Below are 23036 nucleotides of genomic sequence, written 5' to 3'. Positions count from 1 at the left end.
GTGTCCCTGGGAACCTGTATGATTCAAAGCCCTTGGATAGAAAGGCAAAGGCCACACCCCTTTACAGATAAAGTGACTGACCAGTCCACGCAGTAACCTCAAAGGAGGAGCTCTCCTCCGTTACCTCCAGGCCAGACTCCAGAACTCCGAGGTTCATTATGGCTCACCAGAGTAATTGATTAAAAGGCCAAACCACCACTTAGTTTACCCAACTCAACCCTGTCCTTGGATTCGAGTTTCAATTTCTTTACATGAGGATGAAATCATCTTAAATAGCAGTGCTATTCCAAAATAAAGTCCCAGAAAAACTGGGTGTAACTCACGAAGAAGTTTCTACAAATTCATCTTCTGCCAGTTTTCAGAAAACCAATCAACAGATGTTTTAGAACTTTGTGCCAAGCCCCCGGTCTTCCCACAAGCTCTGTCAGACCAGAATCCAGCTCCCACCTCCCAGCCCCAATCCCCTTGCCAGTGCCTTCCCAATAAGCCACCTGTCTCCTGGCTTCTCTCTCAGCCCTAGCACTGTTTCCAGGGGCCATCCCTGGATAAGACCATGGTCATCCCTGCTGAGCCCAGGCACTAAATTAAGCAGTAATAAAACAGATCTGGAGATACAAAGTATTCAAAAGCCACAGGAGAGACCACATAAAAACAAAAAAGAATTGCCTTGCTACCATTATAGGTTTTGATGTGAACGACTGGAAAATATGGTTCACACCAAAGGGGGGGTATACAAAACATTTTGGTATCCCAAGATTTACCTACCTGTTGAGCAAAGGCTGGCCCTTGTCTTATGGTCTGCTGTTCAAAGCACACATCTGGAAAAAAGCTGGTCAAAGAAGAGTTCTTCAAAAATAAGAGGCAAAAAGTTAGATCTGGTTTCAGTATGAAACAAAGACCATTTTGTATTCCTTCCCTTGCCAGGAATGCCTTCTGTTACTTACATGAGGAGAGAGGAGCTCAAACTCTGAATGCAAGGGTGGAGAAGAGAGGTGGGGTTGCTGGACATGGGCTTGTTCTTGGGCTCTGGGTTGTAGGAGGGACTCAGGGAGCTCTTGGGGCATGGAATAAGGTGGTGGTAGTGGGGTTTGACCTTCTGGGGGAAGGAAGGAAAGGGGACTTCGCTCAGAAGAAACAACCTGGAAAGAAAACAAAAACACATAAATCAAATAACTTCTGCATTACTACAACTAAGAAATATTGGGAGAGATGGATGAGTCTGTTGCCCTTTTCATTCAACAATAATTTTTCCCCCCTTCAATCACTTATTTTAAACAATTGCTTTCTCTTCCTTCAAAATGTATGTCTTATCTCATTTCCCCACAAAAGTCTTTTTGCCATTTGGTATTGATTTCCACTAACCTCCAACTTAAAAAAAATGTTTTAAGACAGATTACCCACAAGAATTAATTATGAGATTATAATCCTTGTGCATCTAATGTAATTCAGCCTAGAACAAGGGTTTTTAATCTGGGGTAAATGATCTTTAAAAGCTATCTAAATAGTTAGATGGATAGGGAACTGTATTTCAATACGAACAATTTCCTTTACATTTTTATGTGTCTTATTTTAGATAATTAAAATCAGTATTCAGAGGTTCACAGATCATTCACCAAATGCAAAAGAGGTCTATGACACAATTAAGGGGGAATCCATTAGACTGTGGGGCTCCTGGAGAATAGGGGCTGCTTTTGTCCTTTTTTGCATCCCCAATGCTTAGCACAGTATACTGCAAGCCCTTAATAAGTGTTTATTGATTTAAAAAATCTCTGCTCTAGAATGGACCTTGATTATAAAGACTGTTGTCTTTTCTGCATCCAGGAAACAGCTGGGGGCAGAAGGGGAAGGGAAGGAGTCAGGTGAGATAAAAACATTTAAAAATATAAACTTTTAAAAATAACTCACTCTACTAAAGAACAAGAGATTACTCAAACAATTTGTAAATGTCAGCAGTTTTTAGTTCTACCACCAACTTACATTTATTTAAAATTTAGAATTACAAAGAATTACAAAGCTTTTTTTTTTTTTATCTAAGATGTGTTTCCTGCCCCTCTGATCTAATGATCTAACACAACTCAACTGCTTTTCATTGGTAGGAAGCACCTAAAAAGCTATGACCACTGCAAAGTGTTCGGATCCAATCAAGTCAACAAGCAGACTTTTTTCCTATCCTGCATCCATGGCTTCTGAATGGGATCAGAAATTCTAATTCTTCCTCTTTAGATTTCTTTAGTCCATTTCTGGTGTCTTCACTACCTAAAGGGCTTTATAAATTTTCATATCACTTAGAGCCGCAAGGCAGCTCAGCAATTTGTGACTTGCCCAAGGTCACACAGTAAACTATTTATAGTAAGGCTGCAGCTAGAATACAGATTGGCTTATTTCTGGCCCACTGATCTTTCCATTAGGCCACATTATTCAACTTCAATCTATAAAGAGAGAAGATCAGGGAAATAAACCCCATCTAATTTAGTGAGTATCAGACATCTTTGGTATCCTTTCTGGCATTTCCTGTAAAGAACTCTTAAAAAGTTTTATTACTTGGAATTTTCCTTAAAATAATAAGTAGTATTTATCTAAAACCATCAGCACGTATTATAGGTACCAAGAATAGGCTCTGTACGCATATATTGGATTTAATATCTATTTTTACTATGTTTAACATATATTGGATTACTTGCCATCTAGAGCAGGGGGTAGGGGGAAAGGAAGGAAAAATTGGAATACAAGGTTTTGCAAGGGTTAATGGTGAAAAATTATCCATGCATATGTTTTGAAAATAAAAAGCTTTAATAAACAAACAAACAAACAAACAAAAAAGCCCCCAAAGGATAAGCTAGAAGCATTCCCAGTGAAACAACCATTATTATTCAATATTGTACTAGAAATGTTGGTTTTAGCAATAAGAGAAGAAAAAGAAATCGAAGGAATTAGAATAGGTAATGAGGAAACAAAACTATTCTTCTTTGCAGATGACGATGGTATACTGTAAGGTGATTCACAGTTGACTGTGAATGACTTTGCTATTCTTGGCAGTACAATGTAGATCCAAGACTACTCTGAAGGACTTATGAAAAATGCTATCTATACACAGAGAAAGAACTGATTGAGTATGAATACACATTGAAGTATACTTTTTTTTAAAAACTTCATTTTTGTTTTGTTTTGTTTTTGGGGGAAGATCTATGTTTTCTTTTGCAATATGAGTTTTATGGAAATGTTTTGTATAACTTCATATGTGCTTTCTCAATGGGAGAAGATGGGAAGGAAGGGAGAGAATCTAGAACTCAGGGTTTTAGAAAAATGTTTTACATGTAACTGGGAAAATAAAAATATTTTTAAAAAATTAACATTTTGAATCCTCTCCATGTTCTGCTGGGCACACAACAATTTTTTCTCCTTTCTTTTTCTATCTTGTTTTTTTTCTTGATTTTGAATTTAAGTTTTAAATAAATAAGTACATATTTTTTAAAAAAAAAAGAAAAACAACTTTTGAATTGTCTATATCACTGCCCATTGCATTTTCCTGAATTAGAGAGTATAACGTACATTTGGACACTGGTACCCAGCGATCTTTGGTACAGAAGGCCTATTTTAAAATAATTCAAGGAGAAAGACTTATGGAGATCTGGATCAAGTCTTCATTTAATGAATGGGGGAACCATGACTCAATATGACCTGTTGGAAACATCATACTTAGTGAATGACACCTCATTGCTCCAGGCTGAGTCTGGCCCCAGGGCTTACCTGGGAGGTGGGGAGCTGGCTCAGTGGACTGGTAGAGGAGAACTGTCGGCTGAAAACTCGGGATGTCTCAGGGCCTGGGGAGAGTGTAAGAGGACTCACTGGAGGTTGCCGACGCCGAGTTGGGCCGCTCAGGCTTGTGGTAGAAAGAGAAGGGTTGCTAAGTGAAAACAGACGGAGTGAAGGCTGGAGAGCAGAGGTGTTGTGAGCTGACGTCTGCGGGCAGATATTTAGGGAGGAAGAAAGTGCTGTTTTATTCAGTGTGGCTTGGATGGAGGGGTTACTCCGAGAACTTTGAAGACCTAAGAGAAGATGACAAATTCACCATTATTCTCACTAGTTCAGGCTTCTCTGAATCTTATTTTCCAAAACTTAAGAAAAACATGAGTTCCCATCAACCATAATTGACAAAACTTTAAGTCATATTCTTGATCACTTTCTCTGCTCTGAAATACATCGAATAGGATATATGCCACCGCTGACGGTAGCCCAGCCCTGATCCTTCCCATCTGGGTGACTCTGGAGCCAGTTCCTTCACTCTATTTGCCTCAGTTCCTCATCTCTAAAATGGGCTGGAGAAGCTCATGGTAAAACCACTTCAGATGCTGCACCCCAAAGACCCAAATGGGGTCACTATGAGCTAGACACAAAAGAAACGACTCAAGCACAATCAGGGAAAAGAATCCCACCAAATTCCAAGTGCAGTCTCTGCATTTCTCCACAAAACATCATGGAGAGCAGAAGACAAGTCCCTCCATTGGTCCCCTTGGCGGAGGGCGCAGGACCAAGCAGCAGCAGAAGGGCTCTTGCCCGAGTAGATTCCCGTTCAGCTCCCAGAGGAGTTTGGGAATCTGAGCAGGTTCCTCTGAACTGCAAATGTGAGTGGTTTTCTTTCTTTCTTACTGAAGTTTTATGGATGCCTTTCATTTTTTATATCACAATCATTTCTGTTGCTCCTGCCTATCCAATCCACAGAACCACCCTTGTAACAAATAAAAACAGTAAGAAAGACCAATACTGCATCCCCCCACCAGGGATGAAGGGAGGTATATTTCAAGGCTACTTTTCTTGATACTTTGCTGGGCTGAATACAATCTACCTGGAATAGAAGTTTTTAAATTATCACATTGCATGACGATATAATTCAGCCAGAAATAAAAGAGATAGAGCAAGGAAGCTAAAGAAAAGAAGAATGAGGGCCTTCTTCCTCATTATGTCCATCATAGTCTGTCCCAATGCAGGCAAAAAGTGCTTCCATGTCTGAAGAATTAGGTATTCCTATGAAGTAAGGAGACTGATTTTCTCACAAGATGTGGAAATAGAGCAAGAGTTACTCTAGGATGTGTTGTAACATATCTCAACAGCTGCAATACTTTCAAGATTAGCCAATCAACTTTGTGTTAATGATTATGATGAAAAAGAAGTTGGACAATTCTATGAAGGGGCAGAAAATGAATTTAGAGCAAAGAAATAGGAGCTACTTTTTTGTAGAAAAAAATATCCACTCACTACAAGGACTTTAGGGTAATTTGTAGTGTTTGTGATTGGCACAAAATTTCAAGGTCATGAAACATTTATCCAATATTTCACTGGGATAAAGAAAATGTTGGAAAACCAAGTAATTGGTTTCAGGTTATTTAGAATAATAAAAGGACTAGCTGAAAATGAAACCCCAATCTGGGAAAAAAAAAACCCAAAATCAAACATGAAAAAAGTTTTTGTTGATAACTGTCTATCACATGTTTTCCATCATGAAAACAAATGGAGCATTTATTTTTTCAAAGAAAGCTAAAAATAATGTGCTTTTGAGGAAAATTATAAATGATGATGACACAGTATTTCCAATATGATCTAGGAACAAAGTGCCAGGATCTGTGGTAGAACTCCCAAAGCCCAGAGACTCAAGACTTCAGACCTGAAGTAATGTGAAACACTGTTTTCTGTCTTTGACGTCAATGGTGCTGTTCATGTAGAGTTCATTTCCAGTGATCAAATAATTAACTGGGGATATTATGCAGAAAGTCTAGAATAGCTGAGAGATTCTGTATAATAAAAAAGAATGAACTTGCAGTTTTCACCATGACAGTTCATAGTACATATTCTGTAAAATGCTATTTGACTAAAAGTAGTATCATCCATCGTGACTGCCCACTTTATTGAAAGAGGTTTGGTTCTGAAAGATTTCTATTTTCAAGGGACAGAAATGTCACTATTGAGGACATTTCAAAAGAATAAAAAAAAAAATGCACCATGAATGCTGAAAGCAGCTGACAAAGAGAAGATCAAAAATATTTTGAAAATCACTAGAAGTCAGTGTTTATTGAATGAAAGAAGACCTAGTATGTTTGCTTGAAAAATCTAGTCTCGTTGCTTTATAATTATATTCTGTGCTCTACCTTTGATCAAAAAGCGTGGGTAGGAGGCTGAAAATAATTTAACCCCTTAAAATAATTGCTGAAAATTGTTTTCAAGAAACTTGTAACTGTAAACTCTTCCTAACACTGCTGCAAATGTAGCAGCTCTTATTATTCTCCATTGAGTAAGGATTCATAACTGCCCTCAGTTGCCTGTTTTGACTTGAGCAGTCAATTTAGAGGGACATGACTCAATCAATAATTTATTCAAGTATGTATACTAAATGGACATTATTTTATCAATCAAGTATTACTTCATTAATTATTTCTTTATTATTTTATTAATATCATCATTAAAGATATTACCATACTTTCAAGTATGTTTTAAACCAAACTCCTTAATTATGACATTTTCTATTCAAGATAAAGTATGACTGCATCTATTTTCATTACTACATACATATCAAAATGCAAAATAATAAGGCTAGTGCCGTATAAAATTGTGAAATAGCTTATTTTTCAATTTAGCTGAATAACCCTGAATTTCTAACAAAGAAAGTTATGAGCTTTTGATGATCTTTTTCCTGAGAATCCAAAAAGTAAGGGCCATGATGAGGCATGAGAAGAGATGCATAAAACTGAGATTAAAACTACATTATCTTTTCTACTATTCTCATTCAATGAAATTATATGATACCTTGTACACACATTATAAAATACTATGTGAATATAGGCAAATATTATTATTGTTGTTAACAAGTCGCATAGTTGGTTGGGAGTAGGGCATGTGGCCCCGCTTTGTACCTTTGTTTCATCAGTCCTCATGCCTGTTGTTGCTCAGTCTAACTTTTTGCGATCCCATTTTGGGGATTTCTTAGCAAAGATACTGGAGTGGTTTTTCATTTTCTTCTCCAGCTCATTTTACAGATGAGGAAACTGAGACAAACAGGGTGAAGTGACTTGGCCAGGATCATGCAGCCAGTGAGCATCTGACGCTGGATTTGACCACGGGAAGATGAGTCTGACGGACTCCAAGCCCGGCGCTCTGTGCACTACAGCACCCTTCCCTGCTGCCCTCCTTCTGACTGATGAAAACCAATTACCTGAAGAGCTTCTAATCCCCAGATGAGTCATGGCAGCCGGGAGATTTCCCATACTGTTGCCAACACTCATACTGCCATACCAGTGGCCATCAGGATCCAAAGATGCAGGTAGAGGGGACGAGGAATGAAGGCTGGTTAAGTCTGGTAATGACCCTCCAGTGTTTAAGTTCCCCAGAAAAGGTGCTAGGCCTGTGTTCTGGCCATTATGTGGAAAGGCACTAGAAGAAGAAAGACAAATTAGCTTTCAAAGTAATGGGCTAGGAAAGCATACGTACACCAATTTAAAATAACAGCATAATGTCATTACCATAATTTACAATTCTTATCAAGGCGTTTTTCATATTTACATAAGTGTTTAGATATGAGATTTCTATACCATCTTTCCCAAAAGTTATTCTAGATCACTCAGGTCATTCACTCCCTAGGCTTTCTTCCTTCCGTTCTCTCTTTCTTTCTTTCTTTTTAAGATATACTCTCAAAAACCCAAAGATAGGAAAGAATGATGTGTTCTCTCAAGGAGAGCAAGAGTACTGGCATAAGGCATCAACAAAAACAAGACACCACAGGTCAAGAATAGCATCCTCTCTAGAAGGCAACTGAGCTAGGAAATTCAGTCTCAGATGAAATAAAGTACATTCAAATATGCCAGAATACATTATTAAATAGGTTGCAAATTTAAGGCAACTTTTAAGATTTTCTCTAAATCTGTGTTTATATTTTAATACAAAAACAGGGATCCACTCATCACCTACTTATACTGTGTTAAGGAACACTTGCTTGGCCACCCTTGGTAACATAAGCTAACAACTGACTCCATGTTACCATGTGATTCCTAATAATTTTTTGAATGGCAATTATTAATGGCAATTAGCTCACAGATTTCTTTTCAAGTCACCAAGGCACTTACTATGTTGTCAGTCACATGATAAGTACTTTTCAGAACATTTTTCAAAATTCATACAATAAGATACACATGATTCTAAAGGAAACCATTTAAATCGAAATAAAGTTATTAAAAATACTTTTAAAAATAAGTTCATAGGCCCTAGGTTAAGAACTCGATCTAGCTGTTTGGAACTGTGGGTAGTAAAAGGGTACAAAGGCTGTTAGGTGTGTATGGGCAACAAAATAATCTATGTACTCCTCACTTAATTCCAATAAGAGACCAATAGATCTCAGGGAAAAGTCCCAGAATTGATGAATTTATGTCTTTATTTAAATTTAATTCATGAAAAATTCAAAACATTTAAGAGTTTAAACAAATAAAGAGTATAAAGAAGAAGAAGTGGTGATCACAAAGAATATACATGGTTTCTTCAAGACAAGGTTTTACCAGGCTAATAAGCTTATATACTTTTTTGGATAAGATTACTAGAAAAGGGTTGTATTGTTAGTATAGTTAACCTAGATTTTAGAAAAGCAATTGATAAAATTATTCATACTATCCTTGTGAAGGAAATAGAAATATGACTTCAGCAAAGTAGCAGGATATAAAATTAATCCATGTAAAATCATCAGCATTTCTATATGTTGCCAATAAAGCCCAGCAGGAAGAGACTGAAAGGAAATTCCATTTAAAATAACAAAAAATGTATAAAATAATTAGGAATCTACCTACTAAAACATACACAAGAACTATATAAACACACCTATTTATTTATAAACATTTAATATTTATAAACATTTTATATAAAAACATTCTTTAGGGAAATAAAGATAGACCTAAATAATTAAAGAAATATTAACTGCCCATGAGCAATTAGAGCCAATATAATAAAAATGACACTAAATTAATTTGTCCACTCAGTGCCATATCATTTAAACTTGCAAAAGCCATGAGAATAGAATTCATCTGGAGGAGAAATAGGTTAAGAATCTCAGGGGAAATAACTGGGGGGAGGGAGAAAAGGGGGAGAGAAGGTAGAAAAGGGAAAGGAACCCTAGAAGTACCAAATCTCAAACAATACTACAAAATAGTCCAAATGATTTGATACTGGTTAAGAATTAAGGTTTTCAGTGGAACAGATTAGGTATAACATAAAGAAATAAATGAACCTAGTAGCCTAATGTTTGATAAGCCCTCAGATTCAAGTTACTGGGGTAAGAACTAACTGTTGAACAAAAACTGCTAGGAAAATTGGAAAGCAGTCCAATAGAAATTAGGTTATGTTTTTTTTTTTTTCACCTCATACTATATGTTAAGCTAAGTTCCAAATGAATATATAGAACTTATATAAAAAAATGATATCACAAACAACTTAGAGGAGCAAGGAAGAAATTTCCTTTCAAATCTACAGATAGAAGAAGAATTCATGATGAAATAAGGGATGGAAATTATTGTATAAGATAAAATGGATAATTTTCTGCAAAATTAAAGTTTGTACAGACAAAACCAATGGAAGGGACACAGTTAACTGGGGAAAATCTTTGCAGAAAGTTTCTCTGACAAAATTATCATTTTCAAGTACTATAAGGTACAGATACAAATTTATGAGTCATTCTCTATTGATAAATAGTTAAAGGATATAAAAAGGAGTTTTCTAGGAAGAAATTCAAGCTATATGAAAAAATGCTCTAAATCATTAATTTTTTTTAAATTTTAATTTAAAGTAATTTTGTGGTTCTATATCACACTTAGGTTGGCTAGAGAAGCTTCAGGTAAACAGATTGCTCCACTGGTAATAGTTATAACTTGTTCCAGTTATTCTCAAATGTCATTTGTAACTATACCCCCAAAGTTATTAAACTGTACTACGTACCCTGGGACCCCAATTCTATCACTTTTGAGGTATGATTTCAGAAAAGCCTAGAAAGATTTGCAAGAACTGATAGAGTAGAGTAAAAAAGACCCTGAGAACAATTTATGCAACAAAAATAAAACCGTAAAAATCAACTACTTTGAAAGACTTAAGAACCCTGACCAACCTAATGACCAACTTCAACAACAAAGGATTGATGGTGAACAATGTTGCTTGCTCACTAAATATATATTTAATACATTTCCCTTTTTCAGTAGGTCTGGGGATAGTTTTAAACAGAGAAATTACATGTGTGTTAAGTGAAAAATAAAAGTTAATTTAAAAATAAAATTAATTTTTAGAATATCCATTTTATGATGGCGAGATTAGTTTTATGCTTTGGTACAAATTGTGAAATTAAACTTAGAAGCTTTCTAATTATGTCTTAAAAGGAAAAAATTATGAAGAAAACATAGACATATGGCTTCTACAATTATACTATTAGTTGAAATCAAAAGTTGTTGAATGGCCAAATCCAAAGTGTGGTCATTAATGGCCTGATGACTGGCTACACCATTTCTTCTTCTATTTAACAATATCAGTGATTTAAGTAAATATATAAAAGGCATGCCTTTAAATTTACAGATAACACAAATGTATAAAGTTTGGCTAATAAATTATATAATATAATTTAGAAGAGTTTAAAATTTTAATCTTAAAAAGGATAATTGTAAAATCTTTCCCTTACCTCCCCAAAGAATCATCTTCACAAGTATAAAATAAAGGAGACATAGATAGAAGTTTGTTTTAGTGGGCTGGAAGTTCAACATGAGTCAATAGTATGATATGTCTTTTAAGAAAACTAATGTCATATTTTAATTAATTGAGAAAAAGTTTTCAGGAATCTGGAAGCAAAAATCATTTTGTACTCTGCCTTGGCAAACCTCAACGAAGAAAGCTAGAAGGTCCTGAGGAGGGCCCCAAAATGGAAAAATGCTTTGAATTGATACCAAATGAGGATTAAAAGGGCTTTTTAATCTAGAGAAGACTAGTGGAACATGATAATGGTATCTTAACCTATGAATTAGGTTTTTTTTTCTGAGTTCCAGTTCCAGAATTAACAAGGAAAGGATAGAAATTATAGCGGTAAATTTGGCATTGAAATTAGGGAAAATATTTTAACAGTTAGAAATTTTCAAAAGTGAAACAGTTGTCTTGGGCACTACTGAATTCCCCTCCCTGGTCAAGCAAAGGTTGAATGTTCACTTTTCAAATGTGTTATAAAAAGAACATTTTCAGGTTTGCATTAGACTAAATGGATACAAGATTTCTTCCAAATCTGAAATGCAGTGATTCTATGACTGGGTCACAGATTCAGGTTTTTCTATCAGTAATAGAGAAGTACTCCCTTAATTCACAATTCACTGGATGTCCATCAGTTGGAGAATGGCTGAATAAATTGTGGTATATGAATATTATGGAATATTACTGTTCTGTAAGAAATGACCAACAGGATGATTTCAGAAAGGCCTGGAGGGACTTACACGAACTGATGCTGAGTGAAATGAGCAGGACCAGGAGATCATTATATACTTCAACAACAATACTATATGATGACCAGTTCTGATGGACCAGGCCATCCTCAGCAACGAGATCAACCAAATCATTTCCAATGGAGCAGTAATGAACTGAACCAGCTATGCCCAGAAAAAGAACTCTGGGTGATGACTAAAAACCATTACATTGAATTCCCAATCCCTATATTTATGCCCACCTGCATTTTTGATTTCCTTCACAAGCTAATTGTACAATATTTCAGAGTCTGATTCTTTTTGTACAGCAAAATAACGTTTTGGTCATGTATACTTATTGTATATCTAATTTATATTTTAATGTACTTAACATCTACTGGTCATCCTGCCATCTGGGGGAGGGGGTGGGGAGTAAGAGGTGAAAAAATGGAACAAGAGGTTTGGCAATTGTTAATGCTGTAAAGTTACCCATGTATATATCCTGTAAATAAAAGGCTATTAAATAAAAAAAAAAATTTTTAAAAGGAAAAAAAATTCACAATTCACTCTTTTGTGGAAAAGACAGGATGGGATGCTTTCCTATCTTTCAAAACCTGGAATACAGGAATTGCCTTACACTGCCGAGGTCTTACCAAACAAAGGACCTAATAAGGAGCACTTGACTTCTCTGTCTCTCCCTTTTCAGGAGAACAGAAGCCCTGTGGCTATTACTCCTGTTTTCTCCTCTGTCTGATAGTTAGGGAAGCAGAAGTTTTGGGACTTTGCTCTTTTGTCCTAGTCCTCTTTTCTTATGGAGGCTGGAGTGAAAGAGACCATCATAGTCCCCCAACTTCTCTGTAATTAATGGCAGAAAGAATATTCTTCTGGTAGGTAGGTTTTTCTTCTTTTCATTACTTTTTTGTTAGAAATGGTACCACAGTGTTAAATGTAATGTAAACTTAAGAAAAATTATATAAAGTTTTTTCATGTAGATATATATGTTTCATTCATATATCAGACTTTTTATATTTTTGTATGTTTATAGATCTTTGTCAAATTCATAATTAAAAAATCGTCATCATTATAAAAATAAGGGAAAAAAAGTATCTAAACTCCTCATTTTACAGGTAAAGAAAATTTAAATATAAAAAAATTTTAATGACTTGCCCAAATCTAGAAAAATTAAATAACTTGCCCAAATACACAGAGGTAGGAATAATGCTAAGATTGAAACCATTATATCCATGGTGTCTGATGTTCAATTTCCTTGTATAGGGTATCTTTCCTTCTTGCTGTCTTGAAAAATAAAATAATTCAAGGATTTAATTGGGGTCTTTAGGAATCTGCCTTCTGGAGAGGCCTCCAAGTCCACACCAGCCTCTGACCTTTGGGCACATGGCTCAGGTTGCTCCCAGGGTCAGTCTGTCGCTTCCAGGCCAGTTCAGTCCTGGCTCTCTCCATGTGTCTGGGATCACGCCTCTTGAAGCTGCTTTCTATCTCAATCAACTGTTTCCCTCTATCTAGACTGTGTCTGCTCCTGCAGCTGTATTTCAAACTCTCTGGAACTGACTCTATGACCACTGGATTGGGGGGGGGGGTGTCTTTTTGGGAAATCACAATTAGGGTTTGGAAACTGGGAACTCTACGTAGCCTTGTGTCGGAGGTAAAGAATGGACGCCTTTCAGAAACCTTGTGGTTAATGACCCAGAAATGTCCAAGTTTAAGAGCTGAGTTTGGGCCTTCTGATAGTGGGTTTCTTTGTCACTCTCCCGTACACTGCACTTACCTGATGATTCCTATGAAATACTTCTCTTTTAAGAAAAATCGTGCCTTTCGTAGGGTTTAGCACTTTAAACTGGTCAGTTTCTAGAAGATCCTGAGAGTACCCACTGTTGACAGCTGGACCATTACATGTTTAGAATTTATTATTAGAATCTTCCTTTCTTGTTAAAATCTCAGTACTAATTATATGCCAATCTTATTATCTGGCTACACAAATAAAATGTTAGGATCAACCCCAATTCTCAAAGAGTAAACAATCCGTTTAGGGAGATGTCCTAGATGTTTCATATGTAAAAATATGTTTAATTATTTTAAGACTGAAAGAGAGCAACATATAGGAAAGAGGAGATGAAGTCTGCAGCTCACACTACGTAATCAGGTAAGATGCTGGGATTCGAGGTGAGGAATGGCACTCTTTCTAGAGCGATGTGTAAGTTAAAACCTTGACAGTGAGGAGGTGCAAGTGCTACGTGACTAGAACTGACGATTTATATTAGGAGGTAATGAGCTCCTAATAAATTACTATTGGTTGTTTAAATGGTTGAATCCAGTGACTTTTTCTCAATCCTTCTCTCCTTGGCAACTCTTTGGCTTCTGACCTTGTCAGGCGTGCTCTCTTTGATAACTGTCTTTCTAGGTTTTCTCCTCCTACCCTTCTGACTTCTTTGTCCACTTTGCCAGATTTTCCTCCAAATCATTCACTCAGTTTTCCCATAAGAATTTGTGACAAATTCTTCTCTTCTCCCTCTATACCATTTCACTTAATGATTTTATCAGTTCCCATGGATTTAATAACCTTTCTCTGCTGATGATTCTTAAACATATCTATTCTTCCCCAAGCTCTCTACTGATCTTCAATCTCCCACCTTCAACTAACTTTCAAACTTTCAAAGTGAAGGTCTAGCAGACAGTAGGTACAAAGCCACACTGACCATCCTTCTCCTAACCCTTCTTCCCAACCCTCTCAGGCTTACAGCCTGGGACTCCTTGCCCGGCTCTCACCTCCACCTCCAAGATCTCTCTGAATAACCTCCTCCTTTTTTCCAACTTCCATCACTCTGATACAGGTACTTAGTCACCTCACAACTCAACTATTGCAATAGCTCACTAGTGAGGACACCTGCTTCAAGTCTCTTCCCCATTCCAATGTTTCTTTACTCATCCACTAAAGTAATTCTTCTAAAGGGCCAAGATGATCATATCATTCCCTGGCTTGATAAACTCCAATGGCTTCTTATTACCTCCAGAAACAAATCAAAATGCTGTTTAGCATTCAAAGCCTTTCATAACTTAGTTCCCTGCCACCTTTTCAGACTTCTCATGCCTTACTCTCCCATCACATCTTTGGTCTAGTGACACCGGCCTCCCGGCTATTCTGAGACCCTCCCATCTCCTGGTTCTGTGCATTTTTTCTGGCTGTCCTTCATGCCTAGAACACTCTCCCTCTTCAGCTCCTTTAAATTCCTGGCTTCCTTTAAATTCAAACTAAAATCCCACTTTCAACAGGAAGACTTTTCAGCTTCTCAGTCCTAGTGCCTTCCCTCTGTTAAGCTCTTATTAATCCTGGATATGGTTCACTTTGAATATTCTTAGTTAACTGCTATCTATCCTATTATATCATAACCTTTTTAAAGGCAGGAACTACTATCTTTTGCCTCTTTTTTGTATCTCTATCACTTAGTCAAGTGCCTGGAACACAGGAGGCATTAAAAAATGTGAGTGGGACAGGTCATGGAGGGGTTAGGATGCTGGGCCGAGGAGTTGGAATTTCATTTATTAAGATGCCACTTTATGCTCTTCAAAAGGACAAATATTGAAGGTGGCTAGAGGGTGTAATGGAGAGAGAATTAGCCCTGCAGTCAGCAGAACCTGAGTTCAATTCCAGCCTTACATATTTACTAGTTGTGTAACCCTGGGCAAGTTACTTAATCCTGGTTGCCTTAAGAAAAAAGAGGCAAATATTGTGGTAGTGTGCAGTATAGACCAAAGTGAAAAATAACTGCGGGCAGAAAAGATTGAAATGATTCAGATAAAAATGGATAAGGCCTGGGATGGTCCCTTGGGAACGAAGAGAAATAGATTCCAAAAGAAGCAGGGAAGGAACAATCATCAGGATTTGATGGATCTAAGAGAAAAAGGGAATACCAAAATAGAATGGATTGCTTTCAAAGATCTTTCAGGAAAGATGAGTTGGCCATTTGTCAGAGATACTTTATGAAGAATTCTTGCTCATAGACAAGCTATACGACATGACCTCTGAGATTCAGTCTAACTCTGAGATTCTTTGACTTGGCATTAAAAAAAATAACTTCATGTTTTTGAGTCTTGAAAACTGGTAAAAATGAGTATTGTTGATAAAAGAAATAAGAATGTAAACTAAGAAAATCAGTCTGAGAGATAAGATGAAGCCTTTAAGTTGTAGATAAATAATGAATGTTATTCAAATGCAAGGTTCTTAGAGGAAATTTGGAACTAGAGGTGAGGTGATAAGAATAAAACAGAGAAATAGTGAAAAAATTATTTAAAGAATAAATGTAAAATAGAATAGTTAGAAATAACCAAATCTTGAGAACATCCACAATTAAGAATTGTAGGGGAAAAAAAATTGGCAGCAATCTGTGATAGAGAAGCTACCTAAAGAGATCTCTCTGAAGAAATGGATGGTCCAACATCCAATACCATAGGGAAATCCAGGGCATTTGGCCAGAAAAGTCACTGGAGACAAATGAGCAGTTTCATGCCATGGTGAGAAGAAAGAAGCATTTTCCCACAGATATTTCAAGCTACCTTTTCAAATGTAGTATCTAAGGTTCTTGCCAGAAAGGCAGGCCAAGTATATTTAAACCCAACATCCTTGGAATGAATGAACAGAACTGGCACCAAACTTCCCAGAGTGTGCCCTCAAGTCAAGCCCTCTGCCACCTGGGATTTTCTTCTGAAGCAAAACACCTTAGGATAATTCCTGAGAGAGGATGCTACTTACTTGACACCTCCCACATCACAGGATCGAGGGCGAGCTGAAAGGGACTGAATCTAGGAGAAAGACACGGAAACTGGGATTACATGCCATGACTTCAAGATAAATAGGAAATATGCCTTCTTACTTATTTTGGGCACTAGAAAACAGCATTTTTCAGCCCAAATAGATTATCACCCACAAAACAAATGAGCTTACAAATACATTTTATGTTTGAAATAGATAAGCATACAGAAAGCACACATTACTTCTTTGAAGAAAGGCCCCTGCTACAATTTTCAAGGTGAGTATGATGCTTCAAAGAGTTCAAAACTGTATTTAAACAAACATCAAACAGTTTTCACACTGAGTTAGAGAGAAAATGGGATAAGATCAAAAAGTATATGTATCTAATAAAGGAAAACTCCAAAGAAGGCAAGACAGGAAAACAGAATAGAAGGGGAAAAAAAAGCACAAACGACTCAACAGTGTTAGATGAAAATGACCAAATAACTGAAAAAAAGTCCCTAAAAACTCTCATTCCTGAAAATATTTTATCAGGCACAATGAATCCAAAGAAAAATATAATTGATGCTTAATTAGGGTACTGAGATGATCTTTAGCTCTCCAAATTCAAGCCAGAAGATTTAAAAGCTCTGGCAAGTTCTGCCAAACTAAAAAGGTTGCAAATGTAGCAAGGCTGTCTCTGCAGTCAAAGGTCCAATATAATTTCATGTGAGAGGCTCATCACCAAGAGAATGACTAGCAGGTGGTGGGATTTTTTTTGGATAAAGAACTATGAAATAAAAATTCAGAATGTGCCTCTCTTCTGTTTTCTGCCATGCTTGTAAATTTGATCCTTTGTGGGAGGTTTAAGGGAGAATAAAGATGTGGAGGAGCTATGGCCTGCCCTGAAGGTGGCAATATTCACATCAATGAGATCAAAGAGCCATCAGAACAGTAAACTATTAACTTTTGTGCAAAAAAAGTAGCATAAAAGACATGTGTGACCATACGAAAGGATGAGTTAGTTATAGGTTAAGAGTGAAGAAGAAGAAGAATAGATGGGCAGTCAAGTATTTCACTAGCATTTTTTAAAATTGCTTACAAAAAGGCTTCCAGGGCAATATATTGCTCTTTTGGGGAAGATTTTAGAAAAATACAGACAAGAAGACAGGATGAATTATTATCTGTATTAGTGGAAAGAATAGTCACACTGATGAGATCATATACATCCACAAACAATTTCAAGATATTTCAGATGGGCAAATTTTCTCTTACCCAGTCATTCTATTCTCCCCAAAGACTGGAGTGACTAATAGCGCTGCAAGAAGTCAGGGAGGAAGAAGCACATAGCCCTTTCTGCTGGCACTAATGCCATGTATGCCATCCATTAACTGAAGCCTATAATTCTAGGGAAGCACATTTTTGGAAGAACTAACCTTCTCTAAATATACATTAGTATGGCAAATCTTCTCATAGGCTCAATAAGTGCTTGGTGATTTATTCTGGAGTATTCTTCCTCCAAAGGGCACAAGGTACTACTCTACAAATAATTCTATTATAAAAATAATAATTGTAAAAATAAAATATAATAAAAATATTATAAAAATAATGACTGTGCCTAAAATAACATGCCAAAGATTAATACACAAAGTAAAAGGGAGGAAAAAAGAGTGAGAAAAACAAAAATTCGCAGGTAATGTAACAATTAATTTTGAGAATAACAAGGAATGTAGAAACGGATATATATATATATATATATATATATATATATATATATATATATATTTTTTTTTACTTTTTAAGTTAATGGAACTGGTTTCATTGATGATGTTATAGCAAGAAAGAGAAAGTCAAGCGTTGTGGAGCTTGAGCCTAGGTTAATCTTCCTCCTCCTTGGAGGCAGACTGGTTATCCACTAGGATGTTCTTATCAGAGAGAGAATATTGTTTAAAGATCAGAATACATAAAAGCTCAGGAAAATCAAATACTGTATCAATATGGCCAGGGAACCCGGGCAACTACCTTGATCTTTAAATCAGAGTTTCTGATAAATTTGTGACTTCAGATACTTAGGTTCCTTTTAAAAGTATTTTGACCATGTGATACATCTACTTATGTTAACTAAACAGACTTGTGACATCATCATTGTGGGGGATTACAGGGAAACAACTTTTTCCACAGAAACAAATGAGTTCTTAATCTACAATTCACAGGTTTGCAGAGGGATCTGGGTCACTGCGGGGTTAAATACCTTGACCATAATTACATAGCTAGGATATGTTAGAGGTGGGATTGAATCTAGGTCTTCCTGCCTCAGAATTTAGCCCTGAACATTGCCACTTCTCAATCCTGTTTATAAAACAGGAAAATCTATTTCAAAGTTTTTCATTAAATGGCTTGGATCAAAGACTCACTATTAGGTTTGGGGGCATATGCCTTGAGTACCTGATATTTTATAACCAATGGCTCCCTGAAGGAGCTTTCTAAGGCCTGGGGCAATGGTACCACCAGGATCTTCTTCCCCACATTCTCCCCTTGAGCAGTCCTTTCATCCGCTCTCACAGTGGTTCCCTGGGAACATCCCTCTGGGGGTCAACAGATCCAGATCACCGCCCCCACTCAGCCCCAGAAGCCCCAAGGCTGCCCAAGGCTCACCCACCTTCTTGGCTTCCCACAGCTGTTTGGGCAGGGGCTTGGGAACATTCAGCAGATTCTCCTCTTTCACAGGGCTGGGGAAAGGAATAACTGAAGCAACATAAATACAACATTGAATGAATTGGAAGAGAGGCTGTTCTATTACCGAAGCAGTGAGCAAGCACCAAAGTGTGAGCAAATGGGTGGCTTAAACTCTTAAGTCAGGCTTCAAGGGAATGTTCCACTCTTACTTCCCTGGGATGAATTCTAAACATCAGCTAAAATTTTATCTGACAAATTCTAGATGATGAGATGACATATCTTTCTTTTGACTGAATAAAAAATATTGAAATAAATTATCATTTTAGGGTAAGTCTCTTCCTACTCTAAAATCCTGTGATTTCAAGCTTTAAAATTTCTTTCCGGGTGCCCATAATAAATGTGAAATTACTGTGTGGTTAATTTTAAAATCAGGAAATCAAGACACTTATATTGTTCTTAATCAATAAGGAACCCATAAAAACTTTTCCAAATCACTTATTTTTTATTATGGATTAAGATGTTGAATCCTTGGAAATGATCCTGATGTTAACTTTGATAGGGCAGTGTCTAACGTGGTGTTTTGAATTGAATTGAATTAAATAGACTAAAAGATTAGTGCATACATATCCCAAATTGTGCTGCATTCTAGTATAAGAGATGCAATAATTCTCCAATCTGGTTTTGGACCTTACCTCTCTAATTACCAAAGACATCTTAGCTATTAAATAGAATAGTCTTTTCTCATTCCTTTCTGATCTCTTTGCAACTTTGAACATTCTTCTCCTTGAGAGGCTCGTCTCTCCTGCCTGCCCAATCCAAGCCACTGTTTTCTTTGCTAGATCTTCATCCAAGTTACACCCTTTAAGTAGTTATTGGAAAAGACTTAGTGATGAATCTTAGAATGAGGGAGGGATCTACTTAGGATTGATAAATAAATGCCAGTATATGATTTGGGTTGATATTATCAAAAAAGGTAAAATAAATAAAACCAGACATACCTTCTCCAAAGCCATCATTCTCACCATCACAATAACCTAGTAAAAGAGAAAAGAGAAATATTACTGTGAAGGATTTATATTTTTCTTCATTCATATATTAGAAATCTTTTGAATTTTAGGTACTTATGTTAAAGGCACTTGATGCCAAACTGAAATGATTTTTATCATTTTAGCACTCTATATAAAACTATCAATGATTATTTGGACTGAATTCTGATTACTAGTTACTTCTTACATCTTTGAAACTTGTTTTGGTGTGACATTTTGCTACAATAAAACTATTTTTCATGATGTCTGAGATTATATATTGGGATCTTAGAAGTGTAGAAGGCTGGAACACCAAAAAATTTTGTATGAGAAATAAGGATAACATCAATGAAATCAAATAACTAAAAAACAAACAAAAATAAAAATAGAATCCCAAATTAAATATTAATCTGTTTAGATTTTTGAGGTGTCTAGTCCATCTATTTGGCACATAGTAGGCATGTAATCAATGATTCTTGAATTTAAAAAATAAGAGTAATGACATGATTGCTCTATATTCCCTTCTTATCTCTTTTCCAGTCATATACTTATAAAGTATTCTTTCTGTTTTTACATGGCCTTAATCATTCTTCGAATCCTGCTTTTAAAATTATTTTGTGACTTTTAAAAATTTTAAGATATTTTTGATATTTATATTATTTGTTGATTTAGGAATAGTATTAGCAAATCACATTAGTACATCACATCGCATACCATTTTTAATTATCACAGTTATTCTGTGCAGAAAGGACTTTTTCTTTTGAATAGAAATTTGAATTTGAATAAAATACTCACAAAAACAGTAAATAAAAGTAAATAAACAATAAATAAAAGTAAAAACAGTAAATAAAACAAATATTTTGTAAAATGGGAATGAGAACCAAGTTCTGATCAACATTTTACAAAATTAATGTGTGTATGTGTGTATGTATGTATGTATGTATGTGTATATATATACCTTCAAAAATATAGCTTGCCCAGATTAATGGAGGAAGAAGTAAATAGACTAAACAGTTCCATTTTAGAAAAAGAAATAAAACAAGCTATTAACCAACTCCCTAAGAAAAAATCCCGAGGACCAGATGGATTTACATGTGAATTCTACCAAACATTTAAAGAACAATTAACTCCAATGCTATATAAACTATTTGAAAAAATAGGGATTGAAGGAGTCCTACCAAATTCCTTTTATGACACAGACATGGTACTGATACCTAAACCAGGTAGGTTGAAAACAGAGAAAGAAAATTATAGACCAATCTCCCTAATGAATAATGAATGAATCCAACCATTCTGGAGAGCAATCTGGAATTACGCCCAAAAAGTTATCAAACTGTGCATACCCTTTGATCCAGCAGTGTTACTATTGGGCTTATATCCCAAAGAGATCTTAAAAAAGAGAAAGGGACCTGTATGTGCCAAAATATTTGTGGCAGCCCTGTTTGTAGTGGCCAGAAACTGGAAACTGAGTGGATGTCCATCAATTGGAGAATGGTTGGGTAAATTGTGGTATATGAATGTTATGGAATATTATTGTTCTGTAAAAAATGACCAGCAGGATGAATACAGAGAAGCTTGGAGAGACTTACATGAACTCATGCTAAGTGAAATGAGCTGAACCAGGAGATCATTATACACTTCAACAACGATACTATATGAGGATGTATTCTGATGGAAGTGGATTTCTTCGACAAAAAGATCTAATTCAGTTTCAACTGATCAATGATGGACAGAAGCAGCTACACCCAAAGAAAGAACACTGGGAAATGAATGTAAACTGTTTGCATTTTTGTTTTTCCTCCCGGGTTATTTTTACCTCCTGAATCCAACTCTTCCTGTGCAACAAGAGAACTGTTCGATTCTGCACACATTTATTGTACCTAGGATCTACTGTGACATATTTAATATGTATAGAACTGCCTGCCATCTGGGGGAGGGGGTGGAGAGAGGGAGGGGAAAAGTCGGAACAAAAGTGAGTGCAAGGAATAATGTTGTTAAAAAAAAAAATTACCCAAGCATAGGTTCTGTCAATAAAAAGTTATAATTATTAAATGGGAAAAAAAGGCAGATATCCACAAACTCGGCAAAAAACAACAACCACAACAAAAATCAACAAAAAAACCTGTTACCAATCCTATGAGATAGGAAAAAAAAACCAAAAACCTGTTACAATGCAAGGTTTCTTGGGGAAAAGGAGGAAAAATATACTTGGAAAGCATCATAATATAAAATAAAATCTCTCAAAAGAACCTCAAAAATACTATTATCTTCATAATATAGCTCTAACAACAAAAGTCTTTGGGCCAAAGAAAATATGTGATTTGATAATGTTTATTGTATGATACCAAATTTCTCTTCAGAAAGATCCCACCAATTCACAGTTCCATCAACAATTTGTGCCTATTCCTCTACAGACTAAACTACAAAGTATTTAATAGTTTTTAATTATCTTTGACAAGTTAATATGGGAAGTCAAAGGTATTTCAATTTGCATTTATCTGTTAACCAGAGAACTAAAACAATGAATTATATTATTTCCTTCAAGAATTTTCTAATTCTTTGTTATGAACCAGAGAATTGTTATTTTTATAAATCTGACTCAGTTCCTTATGGATTATAGATGTCAGATTTAACTAGAGACTTGTTTCTCAGTCTATTTCTTTTCCTCTTTCTTTCTTTCCTTCCTTCCTTCCTTCGGCAACTGGGGTTAAGTGATTTGCCCAGGGTCACACAGCTAATAATTGTTAAGTATCTGGGCCAGATTTGAACTCAGGTCCTCCTGACTTCAGGGCTCTATCCACTGTACTATCTAGCTGTCCCCATTTCTTTTCTTTGTATTGTGCCTATATTACCTCTTGTTTCATAAATTATATATTTTCATATAATTAAATCTACTTTCTCTTCAATAATTTCTTCCAGTTGTTTAATATTTTTAATAATTTATTAAATAATAATTAATACTTTAATTATTTTGGATTCTAAGGCTAAATTCTTTATTTTGTTTTACTGATCTATTTTCCTATTTTTAAAAATGTCAATACCAAAGACATTACTATTCTGTATCATAATTTGAAATCTGATCAGTTAAGTTTTATTTCATCTTTTTTCCACTTCCCTTTGACATTCTTGGTTATTTTGTCA

The 23036-nt window shown here is 35.8% G+C and overlaps 1 protein-coding gene across 1 annotated transcript in view; it reads right to left on the bottom strand.

Moving 5' to 3' along the window:
• Positions 1 to 23036, bottom strand: part of CRTC3 (CREB regulated transcription coactivator 3) — an 82184-nt gene that overhangs the window by 4005 nt on the left and 55143 nt on the right. The window contains exons 7-13 of the mRNA XM_031956702.1: positions 19869 to 19904; positions 18854 to 18939; positions 16216 to 16265; positions 7202 to 7419; positions 3748 to 4046; positions 945 to 1139; positions 766 to 846 (exon numbers count right to left, since the gene is read on the bottom strand). Of these exons, the coding sequence (XP_031812562.1) occupies positions 766 to 846; positions 945 to 1139; positions 3748 to 4046; positions 7202 to 7419; positions 16216 to 16265; positions 18854 to 18939; positions 19869 to 19904 (965 nt within the window). The remainder of the gene's footprint in view (positions 1 to 765; positions 847 to 944; positions 1140 to 3747; positions 4047 to 7201; positions 7420 to 16215; positions 16266 to 18853; positions 18940 to 19868; positions 19905 to 23036) is intronic.

This window comes from Sarcophilus harrisii, chromosome 2, assembly GCF_902635505.1.
Source record: "Sarcophilus harrisii chromosome 2, mSarHar1.11, whole genome shotgun sequence".
Lineage (NCBI taxonomy): Eukaryota > Metazoa > Chordata > Mammalia > Dasyuromorphia > Dasyuridae > Sarcophilus > Sarcophilus harrisii.
The sequence above is the reverse complement of the archived record's forward strand: the minus strand, read 5'-3'. Positions and strand labels throughout refer to the sequence as shown.